At 39.1% G+C, this 14,869-nt stretch overlaps 1 protein-coding gene across 2 annotated transcripts in view; it reads right to left on the bottom strand.

Annotated features, from left to right (window-relative positions):
* Positions 1–1,560: 1,560 nt before the first annotated feature.
* RASGRF2 (Ras protein specific guanine nucleotide releasing factor 2) overlaps positions 1,561–14,869 on the bottom strand; it is a 132,029-nt gene continuing 118,720 nt past the window's right edge. For both annotated transcript variants that reach the window (XM_056325294.1, XM_056325295.1), the window contains exons 20-27: positions 14,311–14,371; positions 13,537–13,640; positions 12,832–12,916; positions 12,013–12,210; positions 10,027–10,106; positions 7,832–7,949; positions 7,013–7,081; positions 1,561–6,305 (exon numbers count right to left, since the gene is read on the bottom strand). In XM_056325294.1, coding sequence (XP_056181269.1) covers positions 6,213–6,305; positions 7,013–7,081; positions 7,832–7,949; positions 10,027–10,106; positions 12,013–12,210; positions 12,832–12,916; positions 13,537–13,640; positions 14,311–14,371 — 808 coding nt within the window. In that variant the 3' untranslated portion in view covers positions 1,561–6,212. The remainder of the gene's footprint in view (positions 6,306–7,012; positions 7,082–7,831; positions 7,950–10,026; positions 10,107–12,012; positions 12,211–12,831; positions 12,917–13,536; positions 13,641–14,310; positions 14,372–14,869) is intronic.

Below are 14,869 nucleotides of genomic sequence, written 5' to 3'. Positions count from 1 at the left end.
CCATAAAGGGGGCTTACGAGAAAGGTGGAGAGAGATGTTTTACCAGGGCCTGCAGTGACAGGACGAGGGGCGACGGTTTGAGACTGGAAGAGGGTGGGTTTAGGTAAGATACTGGGAAGGAATTCTGTACGGTGAGGGTGGTGAGATGGCCCAGGCTGCCCGGAGCAGCTGTGGGTGCCCCGTCCCTGGGGGGGCTCAAGGCCAGGCTGGACGGGGCTGGGGGCAGCCTGGGCTGGGGGGAGGGGGTGTCCCTGCCTGTAGCAAGGGATGGGCTGGATGGTCTTTTAATGTCCCTTCCAACTCGAACCATTCTGTGATTCTACTATGATCATGGCCAAAACCCAGCCAAATCTTTGACATAAGGTTAAAGAAATGGTTTAAAGTGTGGGGAAAACAACTTGAAATTAAAACTATCCTGCAGTACTTTCAAACAGAGCTGTTTGGCAAGTGCTTTGATTTTTTTTCCTTGCACTGAAAATATCTGACAAATTCAAGAGGAAGTTGCGCTCTCAGTCAATTTGTTTTTATGTGAAACACCAAAAATGTAAAAAGATGGCAGAAAATGTGACTGCAAGGTCACAGAGTATCGAATAGATGCTGGTACAAATACATCACTTGCTTTATCTCCATCTTACTCAGACCTGATGTGCCATTACTCTTTAGTTACTTAAAATGTATTAGTTCTTGAAATAAATAGGCATTTTTCTACCTTAAAGATAGAAATCACCCAGTTCAACAAAGTAAAGCGGTGAACATTGATTAGTATACGACAGAAGCTGGACACCTGGCTTTGTAGTCTTACACTCTATCAACTATTTTGCCCGAATTTGAAAGTTATTTTATCCTCATGTGACTTGTTTTCCTATTGCAAGAGAGGGACATACCATACCTAGAAACCTAAGATGTTTTCTGTGTTTACTTGGGTATAAAATGTGGCTATACTGTTTCTTTACATCCAGGGTACGACACCAGCCAAGGTACGTTTAGACAAAAGTCCAAATGCAGAACAACCGGACAAAGAAGTTAGGGACAATGTTATTTACTGTCTGTTTATATAATTAACTGCCTTTTGCTTAAAGAAATAGTCTATTGAAATGGGGAGTCCTTAAACATCTTCTGAAATGATATTTAAACGCCACCTTTACCTGTAACTTCCTATAAGTGGAACGGAGGTATGGAAGAGGAGAGGCTTTCCTCAGCTGAAGAATGAGCTGCGTGGCTGCTTGTTTAAGCTGTTACATGTCTTAAGTTAGTTATTTGTGCTGTACACTTCACTGTGGACCAGAATTTCTGTTATGAAGTAGGATTAATTCTGTTCCAAGTTGAAATCAGCATTATCCCCAACGATGCCCACAGCAGCTGCAAGAGTAAAATGCAGTAATTCAAACCATTTGTTCTCCATAGAGATGCGGAATTGTCTCCAGTTTTTGCCCTTTTTATTACTGGCTTGTCCCTTCCCCTCCCATGTTTCTCTAAAAGACTCAGTAATTAAGGAGTAGATTTAATTATTCACCATTAGGGGTAAAAAAATAAACAGACACCGGTAAGGACTCTCGAAACTCCAGGAAAAAAGAATATTTAATTAGCATACAGGCACAACACCCTGCCTGATATGCATTACTAACAATACAAAGCAATAACCTCAGGTCAAAAGATAAGTTACAATACATGCAAAAACACCTGGATTGTGCACTAAGTAACATGTTATAGGTACATCTCTTAAATAAACATACATCTATTCTCCTAAAGAACAAAACTTCAGAGACTATTTTAAAAGTAAAGGTACAACAAAACAACCATAGTTGAGCAGCATATTGGACACAAAGCATCCTACACAGAGACATTTGACCTTTGGAGGCATAAACTGTAACAGGCAAATAGCTGAGAGCCAGATCCCCAAATGCTTACTTACGAAAAGCTCTCGGTGAAGCCTAAGGTATTATCAGAATGAGGTCTGAAGGATTTTGCCCTTAATGAATAACAATTATGCGTGGGTAAAAATGTCTCTATCGGTGAGAATTTTAAATAATATCTCTCAGTTTAACGTTACTGATACGAGTGAAAGGAGGAAAGACTGAATATCTATACAAACAGAACAATGTTTTGTAAAACCCTTTAAATAAATAATGATGAAGGAAGATTTGGGATAATGAACATGTCCTGAAATAAAAATCAACATGATTAAAGTTAATAAATACTTCAAATAGCAAAGTTCCTTTTTATCCTACAGAACAATAATAAGAATTAAGAACTAGGAAAACAGAAAGAGCAGAGACCTCTTCCTTACTTTTCAGTAAGGGTGATCAGTCCCAGAATCATCTCTGACTATTCAGCTACGCGTTTGTGTCTGACAGGACTAGCTGAAAGAAAGGGACAGAATATACAGCTACGGCCACTGTAAATTCAACGGATCTGTGTTTTCTTCCACATGATGACTAATCACAGGCTCAGTCCACTAACAATACTGGTGAATTTAGCGGGGGAAGGAGAGGAACGGGGGAGCGTGAAGGCTGGGGTGAAGGCAACTCTAACCCTGTATCAGCGCGTCACAAGTGCTGTCACATGGAAGGGGACGTGTCTGTGCTGCTGCCCAGGTTCCCAGATAACTATGGGCTGAATCCAGGCTGCTACTGATGCAATAAAAAAATACTGCAAAACTCCCCTCGGACTTTGCTGGCAAGTGTGCCCACTGCTGAACCAGTGGGTGAAATATGCTATCCCCATTGTGGCTAGCCAGCCCGTGCACCAAGAGGCGGTTTTGTCCGGGGAGTGCCGAAGGGAGCAGCCCCTCCAGTGTGAGAACTGCTGTTGCATCTGGCTGGCGCAGCAGGACCGAAGAGCTAAGAAAGGCAAGTAGATAGGCGCTTCAGCCCTTCTCTTTCTCATGAATCCTGAATCAGCTGGGCTTTTTCAGCTCCAGCTGCAGAAAAGCAAGTCAGCTCTGCTTCCACGGCATAAAAGCTGTAATGGACAAGACTCTAAATGACAGCGAGATCCAAGTGACAAAGTCCTCACTTGGAGACATCCTCCCTAAAACACCATAGGTAAACAGTGGGTGTTTTATGACTGGGATTTCTATCTCTATCTATTACATGGCTGTGGTGGAGTGGCACAGAGAAGCTGGTAGCAAGGAGCTCCACAATCCCTGCACGCTGTACAGGGAGACCACTGCACTAGCTGGTTATACAGATGTACTAGGCAAAGCCTCACATAAAGCAGGTTGCTGCTGCCTACTAACTATTGCCATAGCTCAAACACTGCGGCAGTACTGTAGCAGAGGCACTCGGGCCACTTACACGTGAAGTACACAACCCGACTGCGGGGCAGACACACTGCTCTACGCTCGCCGTGTAGGATTTCTGCAGAACAGCTGTTTCCAGCTTTGGTTAGGGTTGCAACACTGGCTAGTGCCACAGATAGCAAAATGCATGCTCAGTTCTTTGAGCGGTCACCTCCTGTATTTTAATGAATGCATTGTATCCCCAACCAAAAACGTTAATCTCAGTCAGCAGCAAATCAAACATTACTATGACCGCAACCCTTTTTTTTTTTTTTTTTTTTTTTTTATGTTACTCTGAGCACAAATCGAGTGTCTAGTTACTCTAGTGATTCTAATATAAATTGTGCCACTGACCCAAGAGGTAACTTTTGGCATATAAATAGTATATGCTTCTCCAGAGGGGCTGAACTATCACATTGTCTACTGATTTAAAGATAGAGATGCTCAGCACCTTTGAAAAAAACCATGTGTAATCCTTTGCCTTCCTCTCTGTTCATATGTAATACTGTAGCACGAGCACAGCACTACCCCTGCATATTGCAAGCGTTAAAATGCATTGAATTTTTTTTAACTCTGAAGAACCAATATACACACACAAAGTACAAAACAACAAACTGTGAAAAGAGTAAGATGAAGAATTGTACCCTGTAACCCTAAGAACATCAAGGAAGTTTGGTAAAATAGGGTACAGGCAGATAAAGCAGCAGTTAGTAGCATACAACAGATGTCAATTGACACTGACAGTTGTTACACATTTTCTTAACAGAGAAACAGTAAAACCAAGTTAAGAAACCACTTTTTGGACCACTTTTTTCCCTGTTTCTTTATTCCTTCAAAGTGTTTTACGAAACCACAGTTTCATAAGCATAAGCAATTACTACTGCTTCTGTATAGAAAAGACACAGTAAGCTGGTTTCGTGGTCCACATTAAACCATGCTTTTTTTTCTTTTGTATCATGCATCAGGATGCAATCGGCTTCTTGTCAGTCATTAGTGAAAAGAACAAGCACATTTTTGACAGTAAAAAGCTTCTGTAAGTAACATTTTCCATGTTCATTTCTACAGCAATCGTTAACCAGAACTATTTAAAATGTTTCTGGAATTTCCTTTTCTGTTGCTGTCTGCTTTTCTAATCAAGGAATTTTCCAGTATCTGTGATGTTTCCTCATGCAGTTATTTACAAAGAGATGGTCCTTGTGGTGAAGAACCTTAATGAAATTTACAGTTGCTAAGGTACATTTATAGATGCTAGCAATTACACTCAGACAGAACGAATGGAATTTATTGTGCAGCTCTGGGCTGGGCCAGCAATATAATTAAAGTGCAAATAAAGACAAAAACCACAAGCCAGGCAGATCCGTTTTTCATCACCATCGTTAAGAAGCATCATGACTGTGGTAACAAATGTCAGATCAAATAGGCCTAGGTCACAATCTGTTTTAAACATCTATCTCCCTGAGAGGACTTAAGGGAGGTATACAGTGATATAGCCCTATTTCTTCAACTGGCTGAGTATCATTGGAAAAGTAAGGACACTTTTCCAGCCAATTTTTTTCAACAGTGCTAATACCTGCGTTTTATACTATGATGCACTTCACAGCATGCATTTGAGCTCACTTTCCATGCAGCTACAGCAGGCCACCCTTGACCAGGAAAATTCAGGAAGTAGCAACTAGCTGTAGAAATGACATCTATCTACCTGGTATGTCACAAAAGCATAGGTTTTGAAAACATTTACACATAGCACATTTTCTTAAACATATGCCCATATGCAAGTGATAATTACTAGCTCAGATAAAAATATACAGTTTGTGTTTTCTGGCATTCAAAGTTTGCCACTTGTGAACAATTTTACAGTTAAGTCAGTGCTGAATGGCTGAACAAAAAAATAGATGTTTTTCAAACCACTGATTCCACACAAAATGGAACTGTCACTCCAACTCCTAGTGTTCATCACTGATCACTGCCCACTGCCAGACCAGACGTGTTTCTCTCCACAGTGCGTCCAGAAAGTGCTCCGTAGCCTGACTTGTCAGAGAAGCTGCAGGAGGTGCAGAAAAATAAAGTGCCTCTTCCAGGGCTGTGTGCAACATGACTAACGACCCCGTTCACTGCACATCTGGATTTCTCGAGTCTGAGGTCTAGCTCCTAACCTTGTACTTCCCAGACGAAGCTTGCAAGGCTGGCAACTATTTACAGCTATTCAACTAGCTCATTTGCTCTCCATGCTCTAAATACTCTCATTGTATGTTAATGAAAAAATAGTTACAATTCATTTACAGGTAAAATCAGTCACCTTAGAAAAGGCTGACAAGACGTTTAAAGCAGGTAACATATTATAAAGGGTAGCATTAAATGTATAACAAGTATTCTGAACAACTGCAGATCTGAAGATACTAAATGTTACCTTAATGTCACTCCAGGATAGTAGATGACTGTTAAGATCCTGTTTTTTCAATGAAGTTAACAGAGTATGAGGACACTACTAACATTACTGCCTCAGTGAACGCATAGTTAGACATCAACCCAGACGACATCACAGCCATCTCATTTTGCTCATTTATCTTAATATACCTGAATATATTACCACCATTTAAATGTGTACTCTCAATTTGTCACATGAGATGGCTACAATGAGCACCCATTCACAGGAAAGTCTCCTATTTTCCATTAAATGCATGCTCTGTACTGCAAAACATTATCTTTGCAAAGCAGCAATCACTTAATCCAGGTAGGAAGCATCTTTAGTCTTCCACCTTCAATGCTCGTTTTCATTGCCTGAGAGGGAAATCCTTGAGGCTCTGTATCTCTTACTGGAAAAGAGAGCTTTGTGTTCTTCACAGTATTTCCCTTGCTGTCTTTAGAACATGGCATGCAGGATTTTGTTCATTGTACTAAAGCCTTCTGTAGACTCTGAGGCAAAGCTGGCTCTTCAGGCGGGGAGTCTGGGTTCAATCTTCAGGGAAAGCTCGTACAAGGTATCTTCATCTATGATGAGTGTCTTGTCAAGTAAGTAGTGAGTGACCTGGAATGGAGAAAACACAGATGAACAGACTGTATGTTACTTCCACACAAATTTCTCTGCTTTCCTTTTCTGCTTCAGCCCACTTTGGATCCTGAGATCCCTCATGTTATGTTCTTACAAAACAACAACTTGTTTTAATGGTGCACCAGCAGCGCTGTAGGAATTAAGTGCCGCCTCTTAGGAATGGGCAAATCCTTAGCCAGGTTACCTAAGCCCGTGTTGCTCTTCTGGAGTCTGAGATGAAATCTTCTCTGAAAGCAAAGACCGGCTTTGGGAAAATTTTCATCACTCCCATGAGGGACAAGAGGAAAAGAACTGCAGGATGCACACAGCATCAGTAGATGCTTGGGCCATCCCTTGTCCCCTAATCCTGGGATTCTGGGATTCCCTGGGGAATTACACTTTCAGCTAGGCAGGGAGAACACATTTCCCTTTGAACCCCTTTCCTCATACCCCAGACCCACGAAGACAGCTTCCTGAGAAAGAGGAAAAAAATTGCTTTTATATACAATGTCGATGGAGTTTCTGCCAGGGTGAGGGTGTTACAGCCCCAGAGTACCTGTCCGTATTGCTGTCTGTCCTCTCCTCTGTGTGCATGTGAGCTGAATACATTGGTTTTAGCCTCCCACAACAGCTGTATCATATAGCTAATTGCCAACACAGCTTTGATTTCATTAGTAGGTAACAATGCCTAAGAAGAACCTTACCTTCTGCTGATGCTCTATGCGGTAGGAGGTCTGCTGGAACTGTCGTATTTCCCTGATAATATGTGAGATCTTTAAAAAAAATACATGTATATGAGTAAGTACAAATGCATTTTGACTTCAGCTAAGCCACATAAGGCAAGAATTTTGCATGAAATTACACAGTTTATCCTGGGAGGAGAGAAGAGAAGGGCAGAGGTGATCTCCTAAAGCTTCTGAGGATTTAATTTCCCAAAATGAACCATTTATTGTTCAGTCAGTCTCCAGTGAAGCACCTTGTCTCTCCTCTCCCTATACTGATAACCTCTCTTTCTTTGCCTTGAGTGACTGCTGCAACGTGTAGCCATCAGAAGGGCATTAAGCTTAGATTAGAAGAGAAATTTCCATGCTTTCCTCTGAGGAGTTGTTACAAAACATTACATGGCAGTCGGCGAGAAATCACCTTTAAAATGCTTTTTAGATAGATCCTAGCACATATGAAGATTGTGATTACTGCTTTCTGCTGAATCAAAACATCCCTTTAATTTTGGTTATTTCAAAAAGCTGTTTGTTGCTCCTTCATGAGCTTTGGATGGCTTTTTTTTTCTGTCTGCCATTTCTCAGAGAACAAATTGGAGGCAAATTCACCCCGTAAAAATACTCAGTTTACCAGAAGGTGGTGATAGAAGTCAAGTAGTTGCTTTCATATAGCTACCTATCTTGCATGATGCCAATACACGTGTACATCTTAGAAGTTAAATTCAAAGGAGTTATAACTGAAGCAATAATTAACGCACACAATTAAACACCTGTTGGGGAATCACACAAGGAACAGAAAATTACCATTCTCATTTTGGAAAAATTGACAAGGCCTTCCTCAGTGAAGTTTGGTGTTCCTTCTTCAATAAATGCCAGGTCAGTCAGGTACATTCCAAGGTAGGGAACAGCAGGTGGGTTACAACTGTGAAACAAGAAATCAGCACAATTTCCTGTAGCTAAATTCGCATACTAATTTTTTTTATAACTCACACAAATTCTTTATTACTTAGCATACTTCTAATCAACAGGCTGCATTCATTTCTAAGACAAATAGCTTCTCCGACTTCACTTGAGTTGCATTTGCTCTGCCTGTGACAAATTCAATGTATTCTGTCCAATATCTAATATTAATGGCTGATAACCTTTAGTAAAAGGCAGAATGGTAACGTGATGGAGTGAGAGGAAGGACAGGTAAACTCTGGAATCAGAGAACACTTCCCAGCATATTTCAATCCTGGCTCACAGGCAATCTCAGAAATAGATCTTACACAGAAGATAAAATGCGCATGGGAGTGGTTGATGTTCCGCAGTCATGTGAGCAGTCTAGCATAGCAAGGGTACATGTTTGCACGTGTGTGCATGCATGCACTGCACGAGTGTGGAGATATATATACATACATATGTATACACATGCATGTAATTATACCTATTTATACATACACATATGTGTATGTATCTGTATGCATACATATGTGTATACCATTCTTTCAAAGTCTATTCAGGCCTTCTCAACAGTGAACACAAAAGAAGGAAGAGAAAGACAGAGAGGTAGCAAAGATGATCTGGAAAACTGGGAATAGAGACCCTAGAGAACAGGGATATCTTTTATTGCAGGGACAGGAGGAATGGGATAATTGTTGTTGCTTCCCTAATGCAATAATCACTGCTCCACACTCACTGATTCTTGCCTCAGCAGGAATAGCAGCAAACTTGGTTTTCTGAAGCTGTGGCATAAAAAGAACACGGGGTGATGGCTGTACTGTTAACTTAGGCAGATTGCTGACAACGCTTAGCACTGCACCTCATTCTGGGTATTTTTTGTATGATGGGGATGACTGCTGTATGCAGACAAGCAAACATTAACTGAAAGGTGCATAGGAGTACCTAGAATCATAGAACCATAGAATAGTTTGGGGTAGAAGTGACTTTAAAGTCCATCCAGCTCACCCCCCTGCCCCGGGCAGGGCCCCCTCCCCCCAGCCCAGGCTGCTCCCAGCCCCGTCCAGCCTGGCCTTGAGCCCTGCCAGGGATGGGGCACCCACAGCTGCTCTATTTGTACCTGTTCATATACTGTGAGTGAAAACATTTTTTAAAAAGTGATTAGGTCCCCAACAATATTTTTAAAGTAAAAATTTACTAACTTGAACTATTGAATTAATAATTGAATATATTGAAAAAATGTATTTTGAAATGTACCCGGAATTATTCTCTGTTCAATTCTCTGTTTCTCTCAAGATCATTGAAAGTGGTTGTACCACTCAGTCCTACTTCTAATTGCAGAAGTATAAATTGCAAAAATACAAGCTTTGTAGGCATGCAGCTGGAGTCAATACATAAACTGTAGAACCCTCGCCATGGGTTATTTTGGATACCAAAATCACATAAGGTCAAACATAATCTGGCAAATCAATTAAAGAAAAAAATATTCAAGGACTACTGTACGAAAAAGGCAGGCTGCTTTCCAGAGTGGAAGACTACAGGGGACTGGGAGGCTACAGGACAGGAAATATCACCGTCCATTTGTCCTGTTACTATGTTCCTCTCATCAGCTACTGGCCACTGTCAGAAACAAGATAAAGAGGTAAACGGATCTTCGATGTGACTCAGGCTTAGTCCTAAATCCTAGACTTCTTATCTAGAACAAGGAATCTTTGGAATCCTGTTTTTGAATACAAACTTTTATTTATAAATCTGGCTTTACATTTATTGAAAAAGTTTATCCGTGTAAGTAAAATCCCAACAGGGAATGCTCACACAGACTAATAGTTTAATTTGTTTCAGTAATTCTCTGGAGATACTATATTCATCTATCAGGGCGCTAAATCATAGGATATTCAGCAAAACAATAACACCAAATAGAATAAAACCAGAATGTAAAAAGTTATTAGGGAAAAATATTATCCAATATTATATTAAGGCTTAATCAAAGCCAATTAATCTTTAATGTGTACTATCCACTGCTTATAAAAAACACAATTGTACAGTGTAGGGAAGCATACTTTTTGAGCATTTCTCTAAGGTTTTTAAATCTTCCTTCAGATGATACAGTCTTCTGAAGCTTGTCCATGAGAGCTTTTGTCTAGAAAGAAAATGCATTACAAATGTCACTGCTGTTGCACATAAATGACTGGGATTAGATTTTAGAAAAGGTGTAATTCACTTAGCATCTTCACTCCATTTTCAAAAGTAATAACATAGGCATTAGGAATTTAGCTTTATTGTAGTACCTAGCGCACTTCTGAAAATGGAGATTAGGCAGCATTAAAGATTTTCCTTTGAGTGATACACAGAACCTGTATCTATGCTAATATTATTAGCCTGCAAATTCAGGAAAAAACCACATATTCATTAAAGTAATGGTCAGCAATTCAGTTTACTGTGTAAACAAGAATATTAAGGAGCTGATCTTACATGTTGCTGAGGATCCTCAGCTGCATTTACTGAAATGTGACAGTAAAGGACGTTTAATGTCTTACAGCATGCACTAAGCTGGTTTTGATAAAGTTTCTGATAAAACCTGAGTATGTATTTGAAAATACATTACTGAATATATACCTTGCACAAATTACTTCCAGTGGGCATCAATCAGAGCCTGGTTACTTCATAAGTGAAATAAATTTGCTTTTCAGTCTATTTATGTTATAGAATTAAGACAGTATAGAGAATCATGACAAAGTTGTAATTTTTGAAACTGAATTTCCAATTAAGAGAAAGCTTTAGGCAGAAAGAGACATTTTCTTTTTTTTCTAAATAGCAGGCTGATGAAACAATCAGATTGGGTTTCCAATAAGTACTGGAGTACTGCAATACCATTGATCTGTTGGGTTTTTTTTAGTTTAACCGGGAAGTTTAAACATCAAACAAATTCTAAACATAAAAACTTTTGGGGGGTAAACTCTTATATAACAGTTTGCATGGAAATTATTTTAAACTTCTTTTTAAATAAAAAAACGTAGCACCAACTATAAAGCAGTTGAGAAAAAGCCGACTAGAGAAGGCAGTATGGTCAGAATGTATTTTAAGTGGATTTCACTGCTTTGGCTGCTTTAGTGCTTTGCAAAAGCTGCAGAAACATATGGAGGAGGAAATGCAATGATAAAAGCCCACCTTTTCCATGTCAATTAGCCAGATTTAAAATGAGCAACCTGAAATCTTCCAATCAACTGGAGTAAACTCTGTATGCAAATACTGCCTAACTTAAAAGTGACTGGCTCTGTCCTACCGACTCACTTGCTCTGTAATTCCACCATACTAAAATACTAACCTTTTTCTGAAAGAGCAGAATGCTATTTAAATCATTCAACCAATTTCTCCAAGCCATTTAAAACAGAGAACATAAAAGACTGGATACTCTATACTGGCTAGTCTCTTTTTTTTGCATCTTGTTTTTGTAACTGGCATTCATTCTCCCAGCTTTAGACATGCTGTGACAGTCTCAGCAGCACGGTAAGGGTTAAAGGGAGGTATTCACTGCACCTAAACTAGGACACTAAATGAGAAAGAAGGCTGGTTGTCTACAGTCTCTGCCGGGTAGTAAAAAACTCACCACCTTGAGGAGTGCTGGCCTTCCTATTGACTTTCTGCACAGACAGGGAAATACAGCCCCTAGCTTAGACACCTGAGCTGACTTTAGTTATAGCTAGCAACCACCTAGATATGTGTATCTGAAAATGTCTAAATCTAGTTTTCTCAAATAATTCAGTACTTCAGGCTCAAGTCATAGTCTTAGGCACCTGCTGATTCTGTTGAAATCAGTTTGTTCCCACAGATATTTAATTAATGATATAGAAAAAAAAAAAGGATAAATGTCACACAAAAGACCCTGACATTAAACATCAGTACTACGCCGTGCTTCCAGCACATAGTCAGAGTATTATAAAAGTAGAAATATTTATGGGAGGAATTCTGTCTGAACACATTGTTCTCTGAACATACTGGTGAATGAAATCTAGAAGAAATCTACTTTTAATCATTATCTTTCTTACCTGTTTGGATACTTTACTCCAAGTTTTCTTAAGTCTGTAGATTGCACTTCTGTTCAAGGCTGATGTGATTTCTAACACACCATTATAATTATGCAAACATCGACAAATATCAGCTACTGCTACCCACTTCTCAATTGAGTTAGCCCGGGAGCTGACATCAGCGTAATTCATGATTTGGGAGGCAACAAGGTTACTCATCTGACCAAACAAAGAGGAAAAATTTAGGACACTTAAATATAATTCCTTTCAACATGTAATTATTTAGTGAACAAGGCAGAAAAAAACTAATGCACAACAGAACTTACAGCTCTTAACAAAACCAGAGAAAGTGAATTGAGAACAGTGTTGTAGGGAAGTGTGTGTGTTGGGGGGAATGATGACATGAAAAAAGGGCAAGAGATGCAACAGGGAGTATCTCCAAGCCAACAGGAATAAAACTGTTTGGGAAGTCTCTCAGTAAAATTCAAGAAAAATGGTAAAGACCATAGATATGGTTGGGGATACAAGGAGCATTTGTTAATTAGATTCAGTGTTATATTTTCAATCTCTGGGGAAAATTTAGTTTCTTCTGTAAGCAACATTGTAGTACAGTTTAAAATGTTCTACTCTGTCAAATTGCCATTGAAATGCTGAGTACCAGTTCTTGAAAATTAGAACCTTCATGTGCTTTGATTTAAAAGTTTAATCACAAAAAGACTTAACATTCAGTCACTACTAGATAAGAAGTTACATCACATTGTAAGAAAAAAGGTATTTTTTTTTCCAGAGGTCATAGTGTCAATCGAGTTCCCAGAAAAATCTATATTTAAGAGTACTTACATCATTAAAATGTTGACTAGTTTTCATAATATATGGTGTCCTCTCATTTTTATCCACTTTCATCCAGCCCTGCCCAAGAAACTCTCTAGTCATTGAAGAAAGAGAAAAAAAAACAAACAAAAATGCTCTTAATAAGCACAGTACAGAGTCTCTGCCTGTAACTGTAGCCTAAGTGGATTTCAAGTGTACCTCATTTTATTAGAAGCCAATTGACACAGCTTTCCACTAATTCCAGCATTTCACTATACCATTTTTTAATGGTGTCTGTAGCAATTAAATATTATAAAGCAGATTTAATACTCTTTTAATCCCCTCCCCCAATCCCCCCATCCTACTTTTCAGTATTGTGACCCTATTTGAAATTGGTCTTGTCAGCTTACGTGGTTATATCCATGTTAAACTGCTGTATGAATGAAACTGATCTGACACTCTCCCCCTGGAGACTCAGCACTTCCATACTATATTTACCCTTCACTAGCCCAGAGCCTTAGACCACAGATTTTTTTTCTTAGCAAAGAACTCAGGCTTTCAAAACACTATCAAACTATAGGGGACTCAGAGTCAATAATAGAAACAGCCGAAGGATATTATCCTGTTAAGTATGCAAACCTTTTTGTCAGTAGCATGAATTAATGTAGTACCTAGCACTGCCAGTCAGCGCTCAGCCACCGCGCTCACTTCAGTCACTCGTAGGAGAACACTTACTCATAGGGTATGCTTCGGAAAACTACGTGATCTAAAAGAGTTATTTGCTCTGCAAGCTCCATTGCCGACAAAGTTTCAAAGCACTCTGGTTTTGGACAATCTGACTGCAGAAATAAAGAGGACACTTAATGATCTCTTTTTGCATCAAAGGACATTTCAAAGCACAGGGTATTAAAGGACTTCATACGAACTTTCAACACAGAGTTGTAATTAACTTCTTTGCTACAAAGAGATAAGAATTAAGAAAGATTGCTAACAACATAAGGGTAAACACTGGGCTGGAAACTCACAGGAAAACAGCCACATACCATGTCATGAGTATGCACACAGGTTAAATAAAGTCCGCATTCTGTGTTCCTTTCCGCATAATCGCTCTGTACCTAGTTCCTTGCCCATACTCTTCTTCAGATTAATGCAACGCACTTATGAGATGGTGGTGACTACAGTTTGGAGGGAGGGCACTGTCAGTCAAGGCCAGCTATGGTTCTGATGGTGGCTGAGATGGCAGGTACTTATCATTTCATACATATTAATATAATTCCCCTTTTTTTTTTTAATCATGTGATTTAAATCCGAATTCTAAACATTTGACCTGTTCATCTTTGACATCGCCTCCAAATTTTTACTTTCTCTAAAATGAAAAGTACATTCCTTATATACAAGAACAGTATTTCTGTCCAGGGTTATAAAGTTGCAGTTGTGCTACATTTTACTGACTTCAAACCACAATATTTCTATAGGAGTATTTATGTTTAAATTTCAAGATAAACTTACCATCTGAATGATATCCTCTATTTTTAAATGGGTATCATCTTGATCGTCCTGAGAAAGAGCTCTGAAAAATGAAGTAGCAGAACATTCTATATAAATAAAATTGTCTATGGCTATGAGAAAACCTTATCACAGATTGGCAATCATGTTTACATAAAATAAAATCTAAGAATGCAACTGAAAAGGTAAATGAAAAAAAAAAATCTATTGCCTAAAATATCATGCCTTGTTTTAAGTATAAGTGTACAAAATGGTATGACATAAGGTAAAATGATAGTCATGGAGGCTTAAAACCTCTGAGCTAAAACCAGCATATACTGTGGAATGGTCAACGACAATATGCACTGTACTTACTTGCTCATTATACTGTGACAAGTTTTCTACATCTATCCCACTCCGACTTTAGTGCAAATGAGTTTGGTGGACAAAGAAAAATTCCCTTTTCAAGAACTAGACTGGCAATGCAAAACCACAGTACAGTAACAATGATATTTAATCAGAAGGTCACTATCCTGAATAATCCTAGGAAAGCGAAAGGTGGAAAATTACATCTTAGGCCTTT

The sequence above is a fragment of the Falco biarmicus genome, chromosome Z, assembly GCF_023638135.1.
Source record: "Falco biarmicus isolate bFalBia1 chromosome Z, bFalBia1.pri, whole genome shotgun sequence".
NCBI classification, from domain to species: Eukaryota; Metazoa; Chordata; class Aves; order Falconiformes; family Falconidae; genus Falco; species Falco biarmicus.
This window is presented reverse-complemented; position numbering and strand designations above follow the sequence as displayed.